This window comes from Hippocampus zosterae, chromosome 4, assembly GCF_025434085.1.
Source record: "Hippocampus zosterae strain Florida chromosome 4, ASM2543408v3, whole genome shotgun sequence".
In the NCBI taxonomy this organism is placed as follows: Eukaryota; Metazoa; Chordata; class Actinopteri; order Syngnathiformes; family Syngnathidae; genus Hippocampus; species Hippocampus zosterae.
The window spans coordinates 23541195-23568555 of NC_067454.1; the positions used below are offsets into that span (position 1 = coordinate 23541195).

The following is a 27361-nucleotide window of genomic DNA, read 5'->3' on the forward strand; positions in this document are numbered from 1 at the left end:
CACAACGCAAGATAGCTGGCTTCCTCCTAGCACTTTCCTTTTCACAAATTTAATTCACAAACATATTCGAAATGACAAAATTGTTGTATAGATAAATTGTTCCCAGGAGGCATGAGTATTTGAACAATGGAAGAAGAAAGTTTGAACAGTTTCTTTGATAAGATAAGATATCCTTTATTTGTCCCACAATGGGGAAATTTACAGCCTCCAGCAGCAAGAATGTATGTAGAAAGAAGAAGAGAAAAAAAACAACAACAACAAACATCTTTCAATTAAATAAATAAATAAATTCAATTAAATATGAACACAAATGGATAAATCGCAGTACTATTTACAATTTACCTTCACATCATTTAATTATTATTATTATTATGATTGTTATTTTTTATTCATCAGCCTGACAGCAGTCGGTAGGAACGAGCGTCGGTATCTCTCCTTCTTGCAGCGTGGGTGTAACAGTCTCTGGCTGAAGGAGCTACCAAGTGCTGTCAGGGCGGGCTGGAGGGCGTGGGAGGGACTGGCCATCATAGCTTTTAGCTTAGTTAGCATCCGTCTGTTGCCCACCTCCTCCAGAGTGTCAAGGGAGCAACCCAGGACAGAACTGGCCTTCCTGACCAGTCGCTCCAGTCTCTTTCTGTCCCGGGCCGAGATGCTGCCTGACCAGCAGACAATGCCATAATAGATGGCCGAGGCCACCACCGAGTTATAGAACGTCTTAAGGAGTGACCCCTGAACCCCAAAAGACCTCAGTTTCCTGAGTAGGAAGAGTCGGCTCTGTCCTTTCCTAATCAGGGTGTCCGTGTTTGTGGACCAGTCCAGTTTGTCGTTGAGAAGAACACCAAGGTACTTGTAGGAGGTCACCCTCTCTATGTCCATACCCTGGATGTTCATCGGTGCTGGTGAGGACTTTTTCCTGCAGAAATCCACAACCAACTCCTTAGTTTTCCTCGGGTTGATCTGGAGGAGATTCTGCTGGCACCAGTCCACAAAGTCCTTTGTCAGTCCCCTGTACTCACGATCATCCCCTTCTGTAATGAGGCCAACAATCGCAGAGTCATCGGAGAACTTCTGAAGGTGGCAGTTTGGAGTGTCATGTCTGAAGTCCGAGGTGTAGAGGATGAACAGGAATGGAGCCAGAACAGTCCCCTGCGGCGCTCCAGTGCTGCAGAGAAGCTGGTCCGACTCACAGCTCTGCAATCTCACGTACTGCGGCCGATTTGTGAGGTAATCTACGATCCATGCTGTGAGATGGTGGTCCACTCCGGCGTTCTGTAGTTTGCCTCCCAGCAAATTGGGCTGGATGGTGTTGAAGGCACTGGAGAAATCAAAGAACATGATTCTCACAGTGCTCCCAGCCTTCTCCAAGTGTGACAGCACTGAGTGGAGGAGGTAGATAATGGCGTCTTCCACGCCGATGCCAGGCTGATAGGCAAACTGCAGCGGGTCCAGTGACGGGCTCACCAGCGGTCGAAGGTGGGCGAGGATGAGTCTCTCCAGCGTCTTCATCAGGTGAGACGTCAGCGCCGCCGGTCTGTAGCTGTTCAGCTCCTTAGGGTGGGGGGTCTTGGGCACTGGGACCAGGCACGAAGTTTTCCACAGCTGTGGAGCTCTGCCCAGCTTCAGGCTCAGGTTGAAGATGTGCTGGACAATGTTACACAGCTGGTCAGAGCAGGTCCTGAGGAGCCGGGAACTGATCTTGTCCGGACCTGCTGCCTTCCTCACATTCATCTTCCTCAGTTGGTTCCTTACCTGCTCTGTTGTGATGGACAGGCAGGAGCCAGGTGACATACTGGGTTGATGAGAGCTGGTCGAAAGAGGAGGGGGAGGATAAGAAGTCCTCAGTGAGAGAGGTTGCAGTTTGTGGTTGGGGGAAGGGACAGACGACTGGTCGAAACGGTTGAAAAAATGGTTCAGTCCATCTGCCCAGTCCTTGTCCTTCTCGACCACTGTCCTTGGGCTGTCATGGCCTGAGATGGTTTTCAGGCCCCTCCAGACACCAGTGACATTGCTGGCCTGTAACTGGTCCTCCAATTTCATCCTGTATAACTTCTTCCCCTCCCTGATCTTTCTTCTCAGCCGAATCTGCACGGCCTTCAGCTCCTCTCTGTTTCTCGACCGAAAAGCTCTCTTCTTCTCCTTCAGCAGGGTCTTTATGTCAGGATTAATCCATGGTTTGTTGTTGGAAAAACACCGCAGAGTTCTGGTGGGTACAGTGTTCTCCTCACAGAAGTTTATATAATCCGTGATGGTGTCAGTGAGTGCATCAATGTCCTCCCCATGAACCTCGCTGAAGAGTTCCCACCTGGTTGTCGCGAAGCAGTCTCGCAGAGCATCTTCAGCTTCCGATGACCATTTCTTGACCATTCTGGTCACAGTTGGTTGCCTGTGCACCAGGGGTTTGTACACAGGCTCGAGAAATACCAAGTTGTGGTCTGCTCTTCCAAGAGGGGGAAGGGAGAGGGGTTTATATGCCTCTTTGGTATTGGCATAAAACAAGTCCAAAATATTATTGTCTCTATTGGCACAGGTTACATACTGCTTGAAAGTTGAAAGGGAGGACGACAGAGAGACATGGTTGAAGTCCCCAGAGATGATCAGCAGGGCGTTGGGGGACTGTGTTTGCAGCCTGCTCACGACAGTCATCAGGGCATCACACGCTGCATCACTATTTGCCGACGGGGGGATGTACACTGTCACGGCTATGACGTGTGAGATAATGGGGCCTGAGGCTAATGGCTAGCAGCTCAATGGAATTCGAGTGTACTTTGTAACAATAGTTGCAACCTTTTTTTTTCATTATCTTGCATTACTCAAATACTCCTTATAATAAAAAAACTAATACTAAAACAAACCAAAACATAAACGCAGCATAAAAATACAAAAGACAAATAATAACAAAGAAACTCTTCAGAAATATTATAACTGATTTTGATTTAAAACAAAAAACAAAACAACAATGTCAAAATAAAATAAAAAGTACCTTTCAGGAAAAATGCAAAGCTATTAGAGCCGAACACCCAAAAGATCCAGACATAACCATAACGCTATATATAAAATTCCAAAAGCTCACAAGCTGAATCAATTCGTCATGCCCCCTTCAGTTTCCACTTCCACTATCACTCAGCGGGACTTACTTGCTAAAGCGCAGGCCTCCCGCGTGCATGTGGCTCTGGACCGTGTGCCAACGTCCAGCCCTGCTGCCCCCAGTCAGCATGCTTCGAATGCTGTCACTGCGACTGGGCCCTGCCCCAGCCCCAGAGCAAGCACCGACCCTGCTGTCACTGGCCCCCGGCGAGGGTCCAGCTCCGCCCTGCCCACTCTTATCCACAGCCCCACTGAGACGGACAAACATGAGGGAAGGATCAAGAGAGGATACGAACGAAGACAAAATACGGACGAACGGCATAAGGACAAAGTTGGAGAGCAGTAAGTGTTATGTCCGCGATTGTCCAAGGCAAAATATAACTACAACTGTTCAACCGGCAGCTGATCAGCCACTTTCTTTGATGGGCACTTAGAAGTACCGTAGTCTCAATGACGGTGGCAAAAAAATGATTGGCAATGGTTGCATCTTTTCATTGTTGACAATTCATCAAGAAAATTTATGGCAGTGTCAAAGGACCTACTAAACCTAACCCATTTTATTAGCGTGGATGCATTTTGAGGGCACCGAGGAAGAACAGTCGTTTCCCGTCAACACCACAAATCATGATTAAAAAAAAAAACACTCACTTTGCAAGAGTAAAATGTTTTCTGGAATAAAAGTTCTACGACGAGCAGTGCCCTCGCACCAAAGTTGAGCCACAAATTTAAGGAGACAGAACATCAGCACAGGGACCTTCCACAAAGTGAAGACATACCACAAGACTAAACCAGGGCATCCTTTGTGACAACATTAAGACAACAAGTGAAGACTGAGGGTAAAATAAACAGACTGCAGGTATTCTCTACTGTGTAATTTTTAGTGTCGTAAAATGTCAGCAGATTTTTCCCAACTGTGTGCTGGATCCTAAAATGCTGCTAATATTAAAATAATTGTGTCAATAAAGCATGTTCTCGTGAGGATTGCACAGCAATTGTGCTTGAAAAAAAAAAGAAGAAAAAAAAGCATTTTTAGCATCAGTATGGCTGCCGTGTTTGTGGATTATGGGATGTCGCTTCAGTACTTTGCAATCATTGGTAGTTATTTTTTTTACCATTGCTTTAACAAATGTACCTTCAAGTGCTTTAATGCTTTTAATGTTTTGAACGGAAAATTCAGCCCATTGGAATTAATGTGGTATCGATTTCAGCCACGGAAAATGTCAGGGTACAGAAGGTTCCGGACAGAAGTGGACTATACAAACGTAGACTCAGATACGATGTAAAAAAATATATTTACAGGAAAAAGTGGTGTGAGAAAGAAACAAAAAGTGCCTGCATAAGGCAAAGAAAGTACAAAAGAAAATCGCTTGCCTCAAAAGGACGAGAACAGAATCCCGACAAATACCAACCGAGAATAATTTACCAAACAAAATGACTACTGACAAGAAAACGGAGAGCAATAAACAAGAACAATGGAGCAAAATCTAGAATGTCGAGAACAGGGAGAACGAACTCCAGATCCTCGAGAGCTTGTTTTGATTTTCTTGTTGATTTTGCGTTATACGTTTCTCTTGCCGTTCACAAGTGCTTTTGCTTAGTCTCTTATTCTTATTATGATGATTTGTTACTAGCCTTTTATGTTATACTTTGTCGGTCTTGACCTCATTTTGTCAATAAACCATTTCCGTATTCAATCTTCTCTTGGTCTGCATTTGTGTGATCCACTCCTGTTCTGAACTGGACCAGAAACAACAATTTTATACTGGTGAGATGTACCGTGTAAGGTGCATCTAACCGATTATGATGTGCATGCCTTTGACAGTCAAGCTAAGAGTTTGTTTTACATGAAACAATGGCTCAACTACTGTATCCCCTTGATAGTTTAAATGGTCTTTAAAGTGCAAGAATAGTTAATAAAATTCTTAGGATGGCAGGTAATACCCATTATTTGTCGTTGTTGGTTGGGTTTTTTTTTTCAAATTTGATTGTGTTCTACTTTGGATGTTTCACTGCATACTGTAGATGGAGTGACAGGAACAGCGCAAAGAAATGGCTCAGGCGAGATTTATGTTTCCTAAAAGGACCAACAGTTCTGGGTGTTGACAGTACGAGTTCTGACAAATAGTGAGCAAAGACAGAGGGGGATGAAGAAGGTGTGAGAAGGGTAAGATTGGACATGATGCTACTCAACCGCAAAACAACAACTCTGACAAAAGTACCACCCCATGCATAATAACACTGAAAGGTTCATTCACAAGTACAGTAAATAACTGTAAATAACTCCAACACAGGCATTCAAAAACAACGAATGACTGCAGAGTTAAACAATTGGCGCAGTTGCTAAAAAGGTTGGGTTTTATTCGTTGAGGGACCCCACGTAACGCTTCGCACAGACTGCAGATGAAAGATGATGCAAGTCTAATGAGACAAATGCAGCTAAAAGGAATGAGGCAATCAAATGTACCACCTTGTATGCAAAAGTTAATTCCGAGACATGACGGCCACTCTCAAACAATGGAATATTGACATCAATATGCAGTTTAGATAATGTACACCCTTGTTTCATTTTTTACCTTTACCTGAAAAAATAAAGCACAATCTTCAGGCATAAATTTGCACAGCGGTTGTAATTTCTACCCACATCAGTGCGGTCCTGAAATTCAAAGTAATATTGAAGGGAAGAAGCCACTGCACGACTTTATCAGGAGCCGCATGGCCGACAGTGCATACTAAACACCACCGCGCTGTGGACATGCATGAATGAAAAACATGAGGATTACGAGGGATGAGGGGGAGACATGGTAAAATATAGGATGTGCGCCAGCATGAATACAATTCGAGATGTTGTATCCTATTTCTTCGGCAGTCACATATGGTCTTTTCATATATGTTAATCGCTGAAAAGGCTTGGATTCCGAGTACATTGGTGCTAAGCTTCAATCAACTATCAACACAAAGGTGTTTACTTGGCCCCTTCCATCCAGCTCCAACATGATAGAGATATCTTGTACCTCAATTGCACTGATTGAGACTCACTTGGATGTGAGGCGAGGGTCTCCATAGGGGGCGTAGGGAGACATGTTTAAGAGAAACTCCTTAGGTGGGTAGGAGCTCCACCTCTGTTGCACATTGCTGCTGTCATTGTTATTCCAAAAGTCTCTGTCAAGATCGCTGCAGTCAGAGAGAGTGTTAAAGACAGTTAAACAATGCAAGACATGCCACATAAACACATCAACGTACAGTCAGATCGAACTGCAATACAATCCACGATTCACAATTTTCCCATAAGCCTTGTATGCATTTGAAAAAAAATACAGGCTTGCTGTACCAGTTAGCATGCTCAAATATTAGCATTTTACTCAGAAACCCTGTGCGACACACGGTGCCATAAATCATTTCCATGTGTCCCCCCCCATCTACAAATTTCCCGTCACCTACTTGATGGCTTTATTTTCCCCTCGATCTCTCACAGACTCTGGAGAATTGGCAGTTTCCACTCCAGCCTTATTCCTCTTCCCCTGTGCACAGACAAGGTAGCGAGTTATGAGGGATGGTTTGGATGATATATTACACTAGCTGGTTCGCCGCCCTCCGGGCGGCTCATCAGCTAGTTCCTGCGGAAGGCTGGTAAGGTGGGCCTTCGGCCCACAAAAGTGTTGTTGCTTGGTTCAACTTTTTGTTCATCTTCATTGCTTATCGCAAAAATAAAGAGATGTTTAGCTCTACTAAATAACTAACAATTTCATCGCAATGCTTGTGGGTAGACAACATTTTTTCGCTAAGATGCCCGCGCGATCGTAGTGAGCCACTGCCTGAGCGGCGCAGTGGCGGCGCGCAGCGGCGCGGTGAAGTAGGTACGTTTTGAAAAGGGACAGACGGAAGGACAGACCTCGTGCGGGACGACGCGCAATATATATATAGATGTACAGTTACTGTTCTAGGCGACCCGGTAGTCCAGTGGTTAGCAAGTCGACTTCACAGTGCAGAGGTATCGGGTTTGATTCCAGCTCCGGCCTCCCTGTGTGGAGTTTGCGTGTTCTCCTCTGGCCTGCGTGGGTTTTCTCCGGGTACCCCGGTTTCCTCCCACATTCCAAAAACATGCGTGGCAGGCTGATTGAACACTCTAAATTGTCCCTAGGTGTGAGTGCCGGCGTGCATGGTTGTTTGTCTCTGTGTGCCCTGCGATTGGCTGGCAACCAATTCGAGGTGTCCCCTGCCTACCGCCCGAAGACAGCTGGGATAGGCTCCAGCAACCCCCACGACCCTAATGAGGATGAAGGGGTTCGGAAGATGAATGAATGAATGAGTTACTGTTCTGTCAAAGGTTTTTCTAGTAATAGGACCTTGGCCTTCGTGAGCTTGGAACAATTGTAAATAGTACATCCATCAATTCATTTTCAGAACCACTTTGTCCTCACAAGGGTCACGTGGGGTGCTGGAGCCTATCCGAGCTGTCTTCGGGCAGTAGGTGGGGACACCCTGAACCGGTTGCCAACCAATCGCAGGGAACACAGAGACGAACAACCATCTGCGCTCACACTCACATCTATGGACAATTTAGAGTGTTCAATCAGCCTGCCATGCATGTTTTTGTAATGTGGGAGGAAACCAGAGTACCTGGAGAAAACCCACACAGGCTTTTGGGGAGAACATGCAGAGCCAGGATCGAACCCATGACCTCTGCACTGTGAGCTAGACGCAATAACAAATGGGCCACTGGGCCGCCCTAAATAGTACATTAATAGTTAAATAATACTTAGAAATATGATTTCAATAAAATAATAGCGTGCACTCGTTCAAAGCTCAGATACTACTCTCAAGAATATGCAATAATCATTCTTCAAGTTTTGCACTGTAAGTCATAATGCAAAATACCATCACTACTATGTATACATTCATCAAATGCTAATTAGCAGGTATATATCATATGTCTGATAATGTTCGAGCTTACTCGATCTGAACTTCTTTAGGCAAGATTTAAGTCTGACCACTCCATTGACACTTCCCTTGCAAAAGTAACTACTGATCTCTACTTGTTTGGACTCTGACACCTCCTCAATCGTATTATTACTTACTCTTGGTGCTGCCTTTGATACCATTGATGATAATACGCAGCATGTAATTTACAGCAATGTGACTTCTGAGCTTTGTAATTTCACATGTGGAGTCCTGCAGGGATCAGTATTTGGCCCTCTATTCCTTAACATCAACATGTTCCACTTGGTGATATTATACAAAAATATAACATTAGTTTTCACTGTTATGCTGATGATATTCAATTATATATGCCGTTAGACATAACAAATTAGCATAATTACTGCAATCTAATCATCAAACTGGAACTACAACTACTTCCTGCTTCCATGTCTCACAATAATGGGAAATGTAGCCCTGCTAGCCTATTTCTGTGGGCAGACCAAAGCAAGTTGACCGTTTATGGCTCCATGTTTATAATGTTGCAATGTCCGGTCTGAATCCAGCATAATAATATTAAATCAACAAACAAATAAACATACGGTACAATTAGAATAAATTATTCACAATGCTTCACAATAATGTCTTTTATAACTCACTGTATTGAAAATGTTTTAACAAGACCTGTTCTTTGATCCTCCGTTCAATTCAAAACACTTTATTTGTCCCTGGAGGGGGTAAATCAAAAGGCATAAGGAGCAGCATTAAAAACAACCAACAAACATAAAGGCATACATAAAGTGCTGCAGTTTAAAATATTCCAGCTACTGTCTAATAATGTGCTCTGTGTTAAATGCTAAAGAGCAACGTGTATTAGAGGATTTTCACTCTCGTCTGATTGCACTCCACAGGAAAAAAAAAAAAACCTGTCATGTCCCATCCCGCCCCAGTCCCATACTGTAGTAAAAAATAAAATACAATTTTGCACTGCATCCCTTCCGGGTTAAAACAGCTCCCACTTCCATCCTGCTCCTGTTCAGATACTCCTGTACCGCACCCATTTTGGAGGTCAGCTACATAAAAAATGGCTGCGCATCTGTCTGATGTTTTCTCTTGCCCACTGTAAAATGAAAGGTAAATTTGACTCCCAGCCCGTGGGAATCTCTCATGATTCCCATGACCAGAAGGATTCATGAAAAAAATGTAATAAAATCAAAATCTAAGATGAAAGTTAGTCAGTTGCAGTTGGGATAGGGAGGGGTCATTGTTCAAGAGCTCGACTGCTCTGGGGACCGCTATGTTTCAAAATATGGATGTCAGCCCCTGCGATGTGATGGGAGCCACTCGAACATTGAATGTCGTCTGAGGGAAGGGCCATGTTGCATCCAATAAACGAGTGACGAGTGGAAAAAGTTTCACGGTCGCAAAAAAAGACAGACTCCAAAACTGTGTTCATTAATTTTTGAGCAGACCATGGTAATTTTAAGTAGGCGAGTGATATTGCGCTTCACAGTTTGTAAAATACATGTGACTTCTGTGTGTTTTCCATCTTTCTTTAGGGGACCAGATTAGTTGTACAGTGAACGTGGTATCAAGTTTATTACATGCACATATTAAAAACGTTTAGAGTGACAAAAATACCGTAATCAGATTGGTATTGGCTAAGTCTTGAGGCTGCAGTATTGATGTCTGTATTGGATGTGGAAAAAGTGGCATCAAGCCATCTCACAATGCTCTGAGTAAATCTTCTTATTCATCTGTCCTGGCGATATGTGATTTTTTTTTTCATCCAGTGTCATCAGTGTCATTTTGATGACTTCGAGAACATCAAGATGGCCATGACAATGGGGCTGTGCAGAATCCTGTTCAAAATCTTCCAGGAGTGTTTGAAGATGTGGGCAACAAGGCTGGGACAACTTGTAGTTTTTAATTTGGATTAGAAATATTTATTTCAAGACACCATTTCTGTCAGAATATGGTATGAATTGATTGATTGATGCCGTAAAGTCAGTATGTTGTGCCTAGTGACCATTTGAAAAAAATCTTGTAATTTCCTAAAGATGGGCTTAATCACACAACAAAGAAGACTGTCTTGTCCAGGGAGCCTTCTCTCCCGAGCAGTCGGGCTCTCCCTTTTTTATACATACTCTTCTTGGGAGGCGCAAAAGTGCAGATCATGCAGTACAGTTAGCACCTTGGACAGCGTCTTCTTCAGATAAAATAATTAAGTCTGGCGCGTGAGCAACTTTGCTTATCTGTAAATAACATGGTCAGCATTTACAATGGTACAAACAGTTACTTGTAAGATATATTTTGACACTTCTAGATGTCAAATTCCCATAACAAGTTTTAGTAATGTTTAAAAGATTAAAGTCCCATGATATTTAAGGGCTTAGGGGTTGTACAGTAGCTTGTAGAGTTTGTGAGAATTTTCAATGCATACAGTACATCTGTATTCTAATACAGTATAATGCTTACGCTCCATTGTTTATCCACTTCATGGTTATGGATTCAGTGGTTACTGCTATTGACCTGGAATTTTATCAACCTAAATACAGTAATCCCTCATTTATCGCGGTTAATGGGGACCAAAACCACCCGAGATAAACGAAAATCCGAGAAGTAGCGACCCCCATCCCCTCCATATTGGTACATGTACATAATATTTATAAGGCCAAATTGAATGGTATACATGCATGATTAAGTGAATTTTGAAGTAATTAACATGACTTAATGCTGTCACGTTGTGCCCGAAGCGATGGAAAGATCGCTTCGTGCACAACAAAATAAGGAGGTGGATCCCCGAAAAAGCAGAAACGTAAAAGGATTTTGTCAGAGAACAAAGGGAGTCTTTAATAAAGAACACAAAATACCCGACAGGGAAAAATAACAAAAAGCGCTGGTCAAAATCAGGACCAGGGAAGGAATAACGGGAACAACCGAAAACGCTCGCGGAAAACAAATGGCGAGGAAGATCTGATTAGACAAGTGTATAAATTTCATACGAGAAGAATAATGACGCGTAGTAACTGCCACAAGGCTAGGAGGCAACGAGTAATCAAGGTAGGAATCTGAGCGAGAGAATAATGGGACGGCGTGGAATTCTCAGGCAGTGAGTCGACTGCCAGAGCGTCCTAATAGAGGCAGAGTAATCACCGACCAATGCGTAACAGGTGTGTGGGCGGCGGAGAGAAAGCCCGCCCCCTGCTGACAAACACAGGACGTGACAAATGCTGTATACTAATAGATTTAAACGTATAAATTAGGTTAGTTTATGAATAACAAAATACAGGAAACATACTGTAGATGCATGACTGTATATGTTGCTCTATGTGACTCGCTGTTGTTTAGCTGACTTTCGCTGCTTTTCGCAGATGTTTTGTGGACTTTATTTTATTTTATTTTTTTTCAGGAATATGTTTTAATATGTTTGCATTGAAGCCGCGATAAACGAACCGCAAAATAGCGAGGGATCTCTGTAGTTGACTTTGAGGGTGGTAAAAGCAATGCTCTCCTTAGCTGAGTTACAAAGACTTTCTGCTCTTACATAATCATTTTGAACTCAGCATGGTCAAAGAGCATGAAGAGCATGATATAAAACATTTTTTGTAAATACTGTATATATATATATATATATATATATATATATATATATATATATATATATATATATATATATGTGTGTGTGTGTGTGTGTGTATACCGTACATATATATATATGTGTATATACTGTATATATTACATATATACTGTACAAAGGTCGTTTAGGTAATGACACAGCATCGCTATTTTATGCCTTGGAAGATGACAAGGGAGTGGATTTTCACTCCTGTACCCTCCCACTCCCACAGAAAAAGATCCTGTCCTGTATCTATCCTGGACCATAGGGGAAAAACATCCTGTCCCGTGCCTACTCTGTGAAAATGACACTCATTCTGTCCTGCTCCCAATCAAAAGGAATTTCACTCATGCTGCTCACATTTTGGAGGTCAGCAACATTTAAATTCCGCTCCCATCTGCTTCTGTGAATTTTTTATCCGATACCAAAATAATAATACACTAATCCAGTGATGAAAGCTAAACTTTACTCTCATCCCAAGAAAATGTCACCCTCTATTGTCTATGTAAAGCTATAAAAAGAGTAAAAAGAAGAACTTACACTAACTTTTAAATGAATCTCATTTAATGTTTCTCCACAGCCACTAAACTATAAGTGTGAAAACATCCCACACAACAGGAGATCGTCTCTCAGAACATCACGTTTAATTAGATATTCTTTTCAATCCAACTTTACCAAAATAACACCCACATGGACCTATTTTGATTTTTCAGTGTTTTGCATTTCACTGAGAAATGTTTACTCCTACTTTTCCAGTTGTAATATTACTTTTCTTTTCTCTAAGAATACAGATTACTTCTTGCAACGGTTTGATGACTTTCTTTAGGGAGCTTACAACCTAAGACATGTCACCAACCACCAGACTATTCATAATTTTCTTTTTTTTTTTAATCAGGACAAGCAGCTTACCCATACTACATATGTCTCTGACCAGTCAACCCTCACATTTGTTCATCCAATAATAATAAAGAACATTTCATGTAAACACACCAAAATCGACTTTTGTAAAATATATTTTGCGCTTGGTACGCAGCAGGTCGCAGAACGATAAACCAAATTCCCAAACGACTGCATTGAGGCTAGTGTCGACGCAAAAATCTCGCCTATTGTGTTGTATTTTTTTTTAAATATATTTCGATGAGGACATATAACTTCTGCACAACAATTTCTCGCTACTGTTGTGGCAAGTTGACGAGGCTTTCCTCTTCAGCACATATTTCCACAAATACAATATTATGTGAAGTAAAAAAATCAACTCGTACACAAAGCATCAGGAGTAAGCGACCTTGTATTGGAATATACAGCCTTCTGGCGCCACATATGTTTCTATTTGAGCATTCATTTCAGTTACATCTCGCTAATGTACAATGCTATCCGTTACAGCACATCTACAAAGCTTTCCAACAAAGAATGGGACATTTGTGGCTGGAACAATGTCACAGAGTCAAAAGTGGGGAAACATGCAGGTAGCTTTGATTCAGGGTTGAAATATAGTTCTAGAAGTCAGGGTCGTACGATTTCGTGCAGGTCATCCATCATTAAATAATCATAAAATTGTCAAAAAAACTGAAGAATTGTGGACAAAGTTCAATGCTGAGGCCATGACAAACGGGAGCTCGGGCAAAAACAAACACATGATAAAAGTGGATTGAATCAAAATCTACATAAATAACAGTCCAAAATAAAATCAAGGATGCAGTATGAGCTGCACTTGTGAGATTGACTGGGGCCCCGCATCTGTGAAGTATTCTCCTAAGGGGCCTGCTGCCATCATGCTTGTCACACAACTGACTGTTTGTGATAACAGCATTAGCCTTGCGTTGAGAAATATGTAAATTCTCTGTCCCAGCAGCTTAACTGCAGACAGAATTTGACATAAAAACTCTAGGACACTCTCTATTGTCCTTTCTAATCCCAAAATGGATGCAATATCATTGAATTATGTATAAATTAAGAAATTATTAGGACAATCATGCACAAAATATATTTAGAGGTAAAGATGGAGCCTTGCTGCGAAAAGAAAAATAATGAAAAAAAATACTACTAATAAAATAAAATGAGAAGCGGCACGGTCAAAGACTGGTTAGAACGTCCACCTCACAGTGCAGAGGTCGTGGGTTCAAATCCGGCCCGAGCCGTTCTTTGTGTTTGTGATCTGTGAGTTTGCATGTTCTAACCGTGCCTGTGTGGGTTTTCTATGGGTACTCTGGTTTCCTCCCACATTCCAAAAACATGCATGGCAGGTAAACTGAACATTCATTCATTCATTCATCTTCCGAGCCGCTTGATCCTCACTAGGGTTGCGGGGGGTGCTGGAGCCTATCCCAGCTGTCTCCGGGCAGTAGGCGGGGGACACCCTGAATAAGTCTAAATTGTCCCTCAAATGGTTGTTTGTCTAGTGTGCGCAGTGAGTGGCTGGCTCAGATAATGGATGGATGGAAAATCAAATAAAAAAATAGCGTGCTGTACTTGACATCCTGTAATTGCCTATACACTGTAAATCAGGGGTGTCAAACTTATTTTTGTCGCGGACCACGTTTGAGTTACGTCTTCCCTCCGAGAGCCGTTATGACAGTGAAACGACAAAAATGTTTCATCGCATTATCACATTATTACTTTTATGGGTAAAAAAATATTGCAAAATCGTAATGTCATTTGTTATACAAAACAATTTGACATTTCGGTACATTTTTTAGGAAGGATCACGCACATGATTTTCTTTCGGGGTGCCACACAAAATGATGTGGCGGGCCGGATCTAGCCCCCGGCCTTTGGTTTGACACCTGTGCTGTAAATAGTTACACCTGTACAGGCCTTTTTATCCCAAAATATAATCTCAAAATGGCTTAATATCTTTTCAAACTCATTTTACAACCGTGTTCCTAAAAATACATAGTTTACAGATAGTTTGATTTTGAAAACTATAACTGCACGTGTATGTGCACGTGGGTTGAAGAGTCTCTCTTAAAGGAACTGCATCTCCTTCCTGACATACTAACCTTATCTTCTCTCATTTTTGTCGTAATGTTTAAAACCGTCATTATAAACTGACACAGTGCATGATAAATATGATCTGCGAAAACATTCAGCCTTTTGCCGCACTATCTTGTGCCTCCTTAGATTTTGTTAAATAACAAGCAATCAGAGAGAGAAGGTGGAATTTATGAGGTATCAATCAATCGTCACACACATTCAAAGTGGGCACACCCCCATAGCCTTGCGATGGCTTGTAACCTTAGGCTTCAGGAAGTTTGCCAAAACTATTTGAGAATATATTATCTACCTGTGAAAAAGAAAAACAAAGCCTATTTCAAGTTTGCCAACATCTGGGCGTAGAAATAGCAAACAGAAGCAATCAAAAGAAGCAATCAGATCCTACAGATGAAACAAGAGTGAATACACTGTATTTCCTTTTGAGGTGGAGGGAGCTCGGGCAGTTGACAGGAATCAGAAGTGATGCAGAATGAGCCGCATTTCGGCTTGGCTGTTTATCGCCTCATTTTGAGTTTCACTTGAACATGCATTTCAAAAATTCTAACTTCAAACGCTAAATTGGATGTGTTGGAGTAGGGAGGGATTTAAAACAGGCAGGATAGGCTCTCGAGGAACCGGAGTTCCCTACCCCTTTTTAATAGCGACACCATGATGTATCGGGGAGATACAAACGAACATGCAAACGCTTCTGAGACTGAAACCCAAGAACCCCGATACTTCAAGCAAGTTTCAACACATAATTATAGTTAATAGATAATAATGTCTGTTACCAGTGATTTTTATTTGGACAAAACCATTCTTTAGTTGTTTGTATATTTTACCATTGGCGGGGAAATAAACTGAAAAGGCAAAAAAAGACAAATGGAACTGCTTTGGCGTTGGAAGCACTTGAAGATAGACCGAAATTGGTGACCCTTTGACAAGGACATGGAGATAGTGATAATCGGACAAATGCAAATAAGACTATTTCGAATAAAAGGAGATAGACAAATGAGCACTGACAAATATAACATCAGGATAAAGTACCGATCAGCAATGAGTTTTGAAGTTAAGGAGTATGAGGTTGCATACGGTATGTTATATTTACAGTGGAAATAAAAATGTTCACAGCCGCAGGGCCGAGTTTTTGCGATCCATATGTGAGCAGCCTTTGAAGCTCATAACTTCATTACATATCTTTTTGATGAGAATCTATGGCTCATCTTGCCTTTGCCCGCTTTTCCTTGCAAAAGTGGTCCCAAATGGGTCAGATCGCAGTCACTTGTTTATAGCCCTCCTCAGGACATTGGTGTCACGTTCTGCCCGAAGCGATAACGATCGCTCCGAGCAGAACAAGGAACTAAAGGGTTGGATCCCCGGAAAAACAGACAACGAAAGAATCTTGTCTAAGAAAAGAGTGTCTTTAATGACAAAAACAGAAAGAGCCCGACAGGGAAAAAACGGTAACACAAAACGCTGGTCAAATAAGGACCAGGAATAACAAAGAAGGAAACTACAACTGAAAACGCTCGCGGAAAACAAGACGACGCGAGGGGGGCCTGAATTGGCGGAAATATAATTAATACAAAATCTAGAAGCGAAACGCGAATAACAAGAGTAATCGGCCGTAAGGCAAAAAGGCAACAGGTCGAACGACAAATAGCGAAATCGAGCGCGAGAGCAATATGGCACGGCGTGGAATTCTCCGGCAGTGAGATGACTGCCGGAGTCTCTAAATAAAGGGGGGTAATCAGCCCGAAATTACGGGCAGGTGTGCCGATGGCGGAGGAGAAAACCCGCCACCTGCTGGCGGACACGCGACGTGACAGTACCCCCCCCTCAATGGACGCCTCCCGGCGGACTACCCGGTTTGGATGGATGTGCAGTGTGGAAGTCGCGCAAAAGGGACGGATCAAGGATCCAGGAGCGAGGCACCCACTGCCGCTCCTCAGGCCCGTAGCCCTCCCAGTCGACCAAATACTGGAACCCCTTTCCCCTGCGCCGAGAGTCCAGGATGGCACGAACCGTGTACACCGGGTCACCGTCGACGACCCGCGGAGGGGGTGGCGGCGTGGGAGGAGGAGCCAAGTCACTGGAAGACACGGGTTTGAGTAGGGAGACGTGGAAGACGGGGTGAACCTTCATGGTGGGTGGCAGCCGGAGCCTGACTGCAGCTGGACTGATGACGGCCTCGACCTCGAATGGTCCAGTAAATCGGGGTCCCAGTTTCGCAGACGTGCCGGCCAGGCGAAGATCCCTCGTTGCCAACCACACCTTCTGTCCCACCACGTATGAAGGAGCCGGGCGCCGGCGACGATCCGCGATCCGCTGGTTCCTGGCCGCCGTGCGGGACAACGCAGCCCGGGCCTCCTTCCACACGCGATGGGCCCGCTTGAGGTGGTGCTGCACAGAGGGGACCTCCACCTGCCCCTCCTGGGACGGGAACAGCGGCGGCTGGTACCCGTAGGCGGCCATGAAGGGGGACCTACCAGTGGCAGAAGAGACGAGGGTGTTGTGCGCGTACTCCACCCAGGGTAAGTGGTCGACCCAGGATGAGGGACGGTGAAGGCACACACAGCGGAGGGCCGCCCCCAGATCCTGGTTGGCACGCTCGGCTTGTCCATTGGACTGGGGGTGGTACCCCGAGGTCAGACTGGCCGTGGCCCAGAGGGACCGGCAGAACTGCTTCCAGACGCGGGATACGAACTGGGGCCCCCGGTCCGAGACAATGTCCAGTGGAATGCCGTGGAGACGGAAGACGTGTTCGACGAGGAGGTCGGCGGTCTCCAGCACCGACGGCAACCTGGACAAAGGCACAAAATGAGCCGCCTTGGAGAAGCGGTCCACGATCGTGAGCACGACAGATCGACCCCGGGAAGGCGGGAGACCCGTGACGAAGTCCAGGGCGATGTGGGACCACGGGCGAGGAGGAATGGGCAACGGCTGGAGCAGTCCCGCCGGAGGTTGATGGGACGACTTGCCGCAGGCGCAGGAGGTGCAGGCCTTGATGAACTCCGTCACGTCGCTGCGGAGCTCCGGCCACCAGAAACGCTGGGCGACGAGTTGCACAGTCCGGTTCACCCCGGGATGACACGCCACCTTGGACCCATGTCCCCACTGCAGAACTTCAGATCGTAGGGAAGGAGGTACGAATAGCCTCCCTGCTGGGCACTCCGTCGGCACCTGAACCCCCTCCAGGGCTGCCTGGATCCGCTGCTCAACCTCCCACTGGACGGCCCCCACGATGCACCGGGTCGGGAGGATGGTCTCCGGGGATCGATCCCTCCCCGCAGGCTCGTGGAGACGGGAAAGGGCGTCGGGCTTAGTGTTCTTAGACCCGGGAGAGTAGGTGAGGATGAAGTCGAACCTGGTGAGGAAGAGGGCCCACCGGGCCTGACGGGCGTTTAGTCTTTTGGCGGAGCGGAGGTAGGCGAGGTTCTTATGATCTGTGTAGACCGTAAAAGGTTCCTTTGCCCCCTCGAGCCAGTGCCGCCACTCCTGCAAGGCGGTCACAACTGCCAACAGTTCACGGTTGCCCACGTCGTAATTGGACTTGGCGGCACTGAGTCGACGGGAGAAGAAGGCGCAGGGGTGCAACTTCTGGTCGACCGGAGAGCGCTGGGACAGCACAGCCCCCACCCCCGAATCCGAGGCGTCCACCTCCACGATAAAGGGGAGATCAGGATCAGGGTGATGTAGTACGGGGGGACTGGTGAACGCCGCCTTCAGGTTTGCGAACGCCGCATCCGCGGTCGGATCCCACTTAAATGGGGTTTTAATGGACGTAAGGCGGGTTAAGGGGAGCGCCTTCTGACTGTAACCGCGGATGAAGCGTCGGTAGAAGTTGGCGAACCCCAGAAAGCGCTGCAGTTCCTTGCGATTGGTTGGAACCGGCCAGTTAGTGACTGCACGCGTCTTAATGGGGTCCGCCCTTAACCTGCCCTGTTCAATAATGAACCCTAGGAAGGAGATGACGGGGACATGGAATTCACACTTTTCTGCCTTGACGAAGAGCCGGTTCTCCAGTAGACGTTGTAGCACCAGCCTAACGTGTTGCTGGTGCTCGTGTAATGACCGGGAAAAAATTAAAATATCGTCAAGATAAACGAAACAAAAGATGTTAATCATGTCCCTTAACACGTCATTGATTAGGTTTTGGAAAACGGCAGGAGCGTTGGTCAGCCCAAAAGGCATAACCAAGTATTCAAAATGACCCAGAGGGGTCTTAAAAGCCGTCTTCCACTCGTCACCCTCCCGGATGCGAACCAAGTGGTAAGCGCTGCGTAAGTCTAATTTGGAGAAAATGGTGGCTGACTGTAATGGGGCGAAGGCGGAGTCCAGCAAGGGTAGCGGGTATCTATTCTTAATAGTATTCTCGTTTAATCCCAGATAGTCTACGCAGGGTCGCAGGGTCTTGTCTTTCTTCCCTACGAAGAAAAAACCCGCCCCTAACGGTGAACGCGATGGTCTAATAAGACCTGCAGCGAGCGAGCTGTTGATGTACTCCGTCAATGCCTCGCGCTCGGGTTGGGACACCTGATACAGCCGCGAGGTCGGCAACGGAGCGCCCGCCTGCAGGTCTATAGCGCAATCGTAGGGGCGGTGTGGAGGCAAAGAGCGGGCACGATCCTCGCTGAACACCTCCTTAAGATCCCGATAGCAATCCGGCACTCCGTCAAGGCAGATCTCCTCGGGGGGTGTGACACGTTCATGCTTCCCGACGGCCGATTGTAGACAGTGCTGGTAACAATACTGGCTCCAGCTGTCTATCGCTGGGCGCGCCCAGGAAATCACGGGATTGTGTGTCTTAAACCAGGGGAATCCGAGAACGATCGGGGCGTTGCGAGACCGCATCAAGTAAAAACGGCGATGTTCGACATGGTTGCCGGACAGTAGAAGTTTCAACGGCTCCGTCCTATGCGTAACTACCGCCAGGAGGCGCCCATCAAGATCACAAACCCGCTTCCTATCTATCAACTTCTCCACGGGACAACCCAGCTCGGATGCGAGATCGGTGTCCATTATACAGTCATCTGCCCCCGAGTCTACCAGAGCCCGAACCCGCCTCGACCGGGACCCCCCAAATATCTCCCCCTCGAGCTCAAGTCTGTTGGGGTGTCCAGGCCGCGAGTCGACTCGCCTAGACTCGAAGGGGGGCGCGCGAGGTCGTGACTCACAGTACTCCTGGTGGGCAGGGGGTGACGACCCCGGATGGCTGGTTGCGGCGTGAGGAGATGGTGGAACGCCGTCAGTCGTCGCTCGATCGCTGAAACGACGCTTTCTTTCCTCCGCACCAACGTCCTTGCCTCCCAGCTGCATCTGTTCCTCCGTGGGTGTTCGACGGAACTGGGACCGATCACCTCCACGCTCCCGGCTTCGCTCCCTCAGGCGGTTGTCCAAGAGGAGGGAGAGGTCGATTAACTCCTCCAGGTCGGTGCTGTGGTCGCGGGTCGCCAGCTCGTCTTTGAGTTGAGGGTTTAGTCCGCGGCGAAACAGACCACACAACGCCCGATCACCATATCCACTCTGGGCGGCCAGGATCCGGAACTCGATGGAGTAGTCTGCTACCGATCGCTCTCCCTGGTGGAGGGCGAGTAACCGGCCCTCTGCCTCTCTGCCCCGCACGGGATGGTGGAACACCCGGCGGAACGCTGCCACGAAATCGGGGAACGAAGTACGGAGATTCGGCTTAGCGTCACTGGTCGCAATCGCCCACGACGCCGCCGGACCTGTCAACAGACTCATGACAAATGCCACCTTGGCGGCGTCATTAGCATAGGCAGACGGCTGTTGGTCAAATATGAGAGAGCACTGGTGGAGGAAGTGTCCACACTGCCCGTGCTCGCCCCCGTAGCGAGGGGGGTGTGGAAGCGATGGCTCCCTCGTCATAATGGGATATGAGGAGGGCGCTTCAGGAATGATAGAACGAACCCCGGGGGGAGATGGTCCCCGCTCCTCCACCCGGACCAACCGAGGTTCTAAATCATAGTACCGATGAGCCAGCATGGAGACCGTGCCGCGGAGTTCCTTAATGGCTTGGCCCTGCTGACTCATCTGTTGCTCTTGTCGGGAAAGAGCGGACAAAATTTTTTCGAAGTCTGCGGGATCCATGGTGGCCGGAGAATTCTGTCACGTTCTGCCCGAAGCGATAACGATCGCTCCGAGCAGAACAAGGAACTAAAGGGTTGGATCCCCGGAAAAACAGACAACGAAAGAATCTTGTCTAAGAAAAGAGTGTCTTTAATGACAAAAACAGAAAGAGCCCAACAGGGAAAAAACGGTAACACAAAACGCTGGTCAAATAAGGACCAGGAATAACAAAGAAGGAAACTACAACTGAAAACGCTCGCGGAAAACAAGACGACGCGAGGGGGGCCTGAATTGGCGGAAATATAATTAATACAAAATCTAGAAGCGAAACGTGAATAACAAGAGTAATCGGCCGTAAGGCAAAAAGGCAACAGGTCGAACGACAAATAGCGAAATCGAGCGCGAGAGCAATATGGCACGGCGTGGAATTCTCCGGCAGTGAGATGACTGCCGGAGTCTCTAAATAAAGGGGGCTAATCAGCCCGAAATTACGGGCAGGTGTGCCGATGGCGGAGGAGAAAACCCGCCACCTGCTGGCGGACACGCGACGTGACAATTGGTCACCAAACAGAGTTTGGACTCGGGGTATGTTGTTAACATAGCATTTGTTTTTGCACTAAACGGGGACATTTTCAAGGTGAGGTAACCCTAGTCATGTTTTCGTCAAAGTCTGCTAAGAAATGTGTTTAAAATAAACGAAAGGGCTTTTGTATGGCGACCAAAGTGCATTGCGACAATAAAGATTTCAAATCTGTGATTTGAATACAATATTGACATCTATCCCACATTTTCTCCACTCGCTAATGATGTTCTTTAAAGCAAACCCTGACGCATCCATCCAGCTCATTTCAGATTGATTTAAGGTCGACACACAAGCAATTTTAGAAGCTTCCCCCCCACCCTCTCCCAAAAAAACTATGATTACCACAATACACAGTTAAATTGCCTCCCACAGAAAGTCGAAGTGAACAATTTACCGCTTATTGCTCGCACTGTGAAGAAAAGACCAATTTCCAACTATGAGTTGACCGCTCTCACAGCACTATTGAGTTGGTGTTCCAACTTGTTCTTTCATTTCTATGTGGCAGAAATGCTCTATTTAAACGGTTTCCAGCTTTAAACGAAATGATGAAGACAACTGAACAGACAATTGAACAAAATAAGCTTAAATTAATGGTTAGACCGGAGGAGTACTCCCAATCTTCATTTGTGGAGTTTGTATGTCATCCCTGTGCTTAGATTAACTCAACAATGTTAAGTAGCCCATTGTAGAGAATGTGGACGTGAATGCGTCATTTATATGTTCCCTGTGACTGGCTGGCGACGAGTAGTCCAAGATGTGTAGCGCCTCTCGCCAAAGTCAACTGAGACTGTTCCTGTCACACAAGTGTAAAAAGAAGTGAGGTAGTGTTTAAAAAACATAAATATCTAAATCCAACCATTGGAGTTTTACTGCGTTCAGTTCGATTAGCTTCAATTCTCAAGCTTCTTATTCTCACACAGCCCTTGTTGAGGCCGGTCCTGTTTTTTTAATAAAGATCAAGAGTGAGGAAAAAAGTTCTTGCACAATACGTTTTAGTCTGATGTACACTATGACAGCAATTACATTCCTGAGTTTTTGTGATTTTAGAGGCACATTCTTACAAATTCAAATGTTGTTTTTATAGGATATTATAAAAAAATACAATATTATAAAAATTCCTCCAAATCATTGTTATCATGAATGTATATCATAAATATCTAGACTTTGATAGCAGTATATAGACGTTCAGAATCCCAGGTTTATACTGCCACACAAAGCGTACATGATGTGAGGTGGCTTGAACTTTACAGGTAAAATGAGTTTGCTCCAGCAGCAGAGCCAACTGCTCCGAGTGATTCTTATTAGCATATGAATCATTAGTATGGTGCTGGAGGCATGAGGCAGCCAGCCACTATACACAAAGCTTGTGGCCCACAAAGCCATGGTTACAGAGCGCAGTAAAGTTTCTGAATATGCAAACCTTTCTTTGGCTCCAGCGCCTTGTTCTCTGCATGAACAACATGAAGTAAACATTCACTGAACACATTGTGTCCAAGGTCACAGAATTATGAAAAGCAAAGTGTGACTGCCCACGTGAGTGCAGTTCACTTTCAACGGCCATACGATTCAGGCTACAACATGGCCGGCCGACAAAATGTGAAATGTTTTCGTCAATAAAGCCATCTTCTTACGGTTCTATACATTAATAGATGTCATGCTGTACTTTTAAACTTTCCCACCAAACACCATTATACAAAAAAAAATGAATGTGAGAAAAATTTGAGTGCATGCGGGAACAGAAATGAGTTGCGTAAGCTGGTGTGCACTCGGGTTTACCAAGCTTTTTGAAACCGAGAGCTCCTTCTTGGATACGAATGGCAACCAGTGTGTTACATGCTTCTGAAATAAATTCACTGAAATTCCCTTATACTACGTTATTCCATCCATCCATCCAACTTCAATATGGTTTATCATCACAAGAGTTGCTGGTGTGCAACATACGATTCAAGCCGTCTTCAGGCAACGCCATGGACTGGTTGTCAGACACTCGATAGGCACATAGATCATCTGCTGTGTTTTTAGAGTTTTCACTTATGTTGATAATTTATCACAACAGTTATCAAACAATGTAGGCTAATTAACTCTTTCATTCCACAAGACGTACTTGTACGTCTTTTTAAAATCAGGCCCCGTCTACCAAGGACGTACTTGTACGTCTAAGTCTTGTTTTGCGTCAAAGAGAGGAGGCGGGTCTGATGCAAGAATAAGCCGTTTGCATTGTAAATCATGTAAAAAAGCGATCAGTAGGTGGCAGTGGTGCTTCACGTGAAATACATGTTTTTTTCTCAGTTTTTTGCCCAGAAATAGCCGTTTCCATGAAACGTAGCCATTTTGTAATGCCGATTGCTGAAGAATGGAAAAACATAGAAACACAATTGTTTTTCTGCTGAAAGAAGAGTGTCCAAACTTTATTTTGGTAGGCTCCATGTTTATATAACATTAGAACCAAATATTATGTGGGCCTTGCAAGATCAGTCAAAATCCAATAAAATGCTGGGATTGAAGGGGCCGCTCCAGTGAAAATGGCTGGGATGGAATGAGTTAATTATACATATGCAACTCTTTATTTCCATACATTTAGGTAGGTGGGGATGGGGATTATTACATGAAGTTATTTTCCATTTTAGTTCTGTTTCGTACTTCAGAGTGATTTTCTTTTTCCATGCAATAATGTAATAATTTGTGTATTTCCTGTTTAAATACATGGATGAGAAGCAAACAGCAGCATTGCTCCTTGACATTGTGGCAATTACGCACACATTGCTCCAGAGGAGACTGCTGTTTGTGTTTCTATCGCCAATATTGTTATTATGGTTTATCACACCTGTACTGCACACGTGAACAATGTTCAACAGTCTGTCTAACAGTGGTGGGCATCTTGGGATCGAAGGTCTGTCAATTCACTGACAGACAGCCATTTTGTTGACGAATGACAGGGAAAAAACGGATGGACTATGCACAGACGGAAGTGGATTTTCATCCGTCACTGGAATTGTCACTAACCGGGTCAGTACAGACCAATCTTCTCCATCTGTTACTGACAAGACTCCCATTTCACTAACGGCTGAGGGAAGCATGACGTTTGTCTCGTGTGTGTTTGCGGGGGCTAATACACACCGCAGTTGCTTCGAGCGGACTGCATTGACAACGGGCCTGTGCCTTGGTCCTCGCTCCTCTGTTGACATGCTAGCACCTTCCGCCAGAAATTCCATCGAGGAGGGAGGAGGCGGAAATGTTTGAACGTACATCTTAAGCCTGTGAGAACGGTCACGTCGGCACGAGTAGTTACAGCTGTATGAAGCCATCAATGTGCAGAGGTCCACCCTTCAAACACCCCATTGAGCATCTGATGTCAATTCAACACCAATATGACATGGACTGATTGATTTTTTTAAACCTTTATTTTGTGAGTAACCAAAGGTAATAAAACAGCCCAGCAAAAATAACAGTCTCCATTATTTTTGACGGAGACACGTAACATAAATGCTACTGTCTGCATGTCAGAATTATCACCAGAAATGTCCACTTTATGCTTTATGTTTCAAATGGTATCAAATTAAAGTCAAACATCAAGACTTTTATACTTCACAGCTTTTCAGACGCGCCCGGGGTCATGTTACCTTCAGGTGGTTGCCATGACAACAGACATCTACAATCCTTGTTTGAGTTGCATATAAACCTGGTTGACCCTTCTGGTTATGGTTTTCCGTTAAATCTTGGCCAACACTTGGTGAACACTTAGTGAACGATTACTCCCAGTTTGGGTCACGTATGCTGAATGTTATCAGACAAATAGAGAGAGATTGCTGGAGAGAGATGACAGATGAGAATGATATGTCGTGTGATGGACTTTTTGTCACATTTTGCATGATGGTAGTTGCAGGACCCCAAAAAGCAGGAGGGCAGGGAGGAGCAAGGTGGAGTGAGAAATATGTATTTAACAAAAAAACAAACAGGAGTACACTGGAAACAACTCATTGAATTACTCGAACAAATTCCTGAAAATCACAAGAAACCAAAGGAGCAAAAAAAAAAAAAAGACAGAAAACAAAACATGAAAGGAGGACACAGACACTCACAACGATCAAACAAAGACTGACAGGACCCAGGGAACTAAATGCAAGCAAAGTGACGATGCAACGAGACACACCTGGACAAGACACAAAGGGTTGAGGAAGCTGATTGGTTAAACACAAGGGACACGGATGACGAGAACAGGTGCAGGCAAAAAGGTCACATCAGGGAACAAAACCGAATGTAATCTAAACAAAAACATAACACTTTTATTATTTTGGATTGACCTATCATCATTTCCCGACTACAAAACATACCTGATTAAAAACCACAACAGCTAGATTTACATAAAAAAAACTAATTTGGACATATATTGGCCACTTTGTTACGTGCTGGGGAGAGGCAAAGGATTACATATTATGTCGGTCACGCATGGACTTGTTGTCCTGCTGTCTATTGCCAGCAATGGCGGGAAACGGTCGCAAAACAAAAAATAGACGGGGGTGGCATTACAGAGATGGATGCATTTATGGCACTGGTTCCATATGATCAAGAAACACACCTGTCCATGCTTATTATTTGCCTCTTCCAACGAACTATGTTTCACACTTTGTATTTTGTAATATTAACTTATTATTTATTTGATTGATATACTAATAAAATGTTAGACCTTTACTTATTTTTGGTCCATCCTCTTTGGCTCAATTATTTGAATTCATGATGCTGTTTTGTTATTTTGTCAAATATATTGAAACATTTATCACCTAAAACATACACACTAAAATACCAAAAAAGTGTTTTCTGTTGAGTACTGTAATTAATTCCCAGACACCAGAAATCGGAACCAAAACAACTCAAATGTGGAAAAGAGCCATCACCAGGATTATGCATTTTTTATGTCAATGATAGTTGGTGCAAAAAATAGACAGTCGACAACCATTGCTGTCCAGAGTTGGGATATGACGGTAAGATGCAGACCCATATTCTTAAATCATGAGTCATTTATGTGCCACCCCTTGCTAATGCTGTCATTGCTATGGATCAGTTGCACAAACCAATTAGTAGTCAACAGAGTACATATCCTGATGCTGCGCACATTATAGCTGGGAATTTCAATCATGCTGATTTAAAATCACCCACTTTCATCATATTAAATGTGCAAAAAGGAGGACGGCTACAAATGTACACCGGAGAAAGCCTATGGAATCACGCCAAAGGGCTATTCGATCATCCAACCACACCTGGATTTGTCAGACTACATGTACCTCTTTCTTTCTTTCTTTCTTTCTTTCTTTCTTTCTTTCTTTCTTCTGTGAGAGGCAATGTGCACTGGTACAGTACCAGCATATGTGAAATGTATACTGTCAGGCAGGGAGAATGTGGAAAAGAAGGCAAGCGGTGGCAGTTTGGGCAAGTGTGTGGAGCAGGTGTGCTCAGTTACCAGCGTGACTGCCAACTGCTTGCTGCTGAAATGGGATGGAATGAAGCCACAGTTGAATAAGCAAGCAATACCACGTCCCGTTTATTCGTCTGTGTTTTACCACTGTGGTTGAAGTCACTGGATGGAGATTTGAGTTACCGGTACATTCCTCGGTTGAACAATCCAAATACAACTGCAGTGGGTTTGGCCGCCCTTCATTAAGGTTCGAAGTAGAGGACAGTGATGACACATGATAAAGGTAGCACTGCGCAAACCTCGCACATACACATTTTAATGTATAATACAGGTGTTGGTCGCAGATCTCAAAGCTCATATGGACACAGAAAACCCCCCAAATTCTGTATGATGATAGAGTTCACCAGCAAAGTTGACAGAGTTCCTTAATTTTTCGACCTGGGAACACAGGATGGAGAAGAAAATAACAACAAAAGACGAAGGTGACATGTTTTTCATTGCTAAATTAATATCCTTGTGAGACTACTGTTTTATAATGTACGTTATTATTCTGAAAAGATGGTAAGAAATATTTATAAGCTCGATTTACTACAGAAGAGGTATTTAGAACATTGTCATATTTAATACTGTCCCCAAAAGAGAGCTGCTATTATGTTTTTGTTTTATTTTCTAGCTGCAGAATATATTG

At 44.6% G+C, this 27361-nt stretch overlaps 1 protein-coding gene across 4 annotated transcripts in view; it reads right to left on the minus strand.

Annotated features, from left to right (window-relative positions):
- syt7b (synaptotagmin VIIb) overlaps positions 1 to 27361 on the minus strand; it is a 143069-nt gene that overhangs the window by 47676 nt on the left and 68032 nt on the right. For 3 of the 4 annotated variants that reach the window (XM_052063130.1, XM_052063134.1, XM_052063133.1), the window contains 3 exons: positions 6523 to 6602; positions 6121 to 6255; positions 3135 to 3335 (listed from right to left, as the gene is read on the minus strand). In XM_052063130.1, coding sequence (XP_051919090.1) covers positions 3135 to 3335; positions 6121 to 6255; positions 6523 to 6602 — 416 coding nt within the window. The remainder of the gene's footprint in view (positions 1 to 3134; positions 3336 to 6120; positions 6256 to 6522; positions 6603 to 27361) is intronic. The other variant, XM_052063131.1, reaches the window with a different exon arrangement.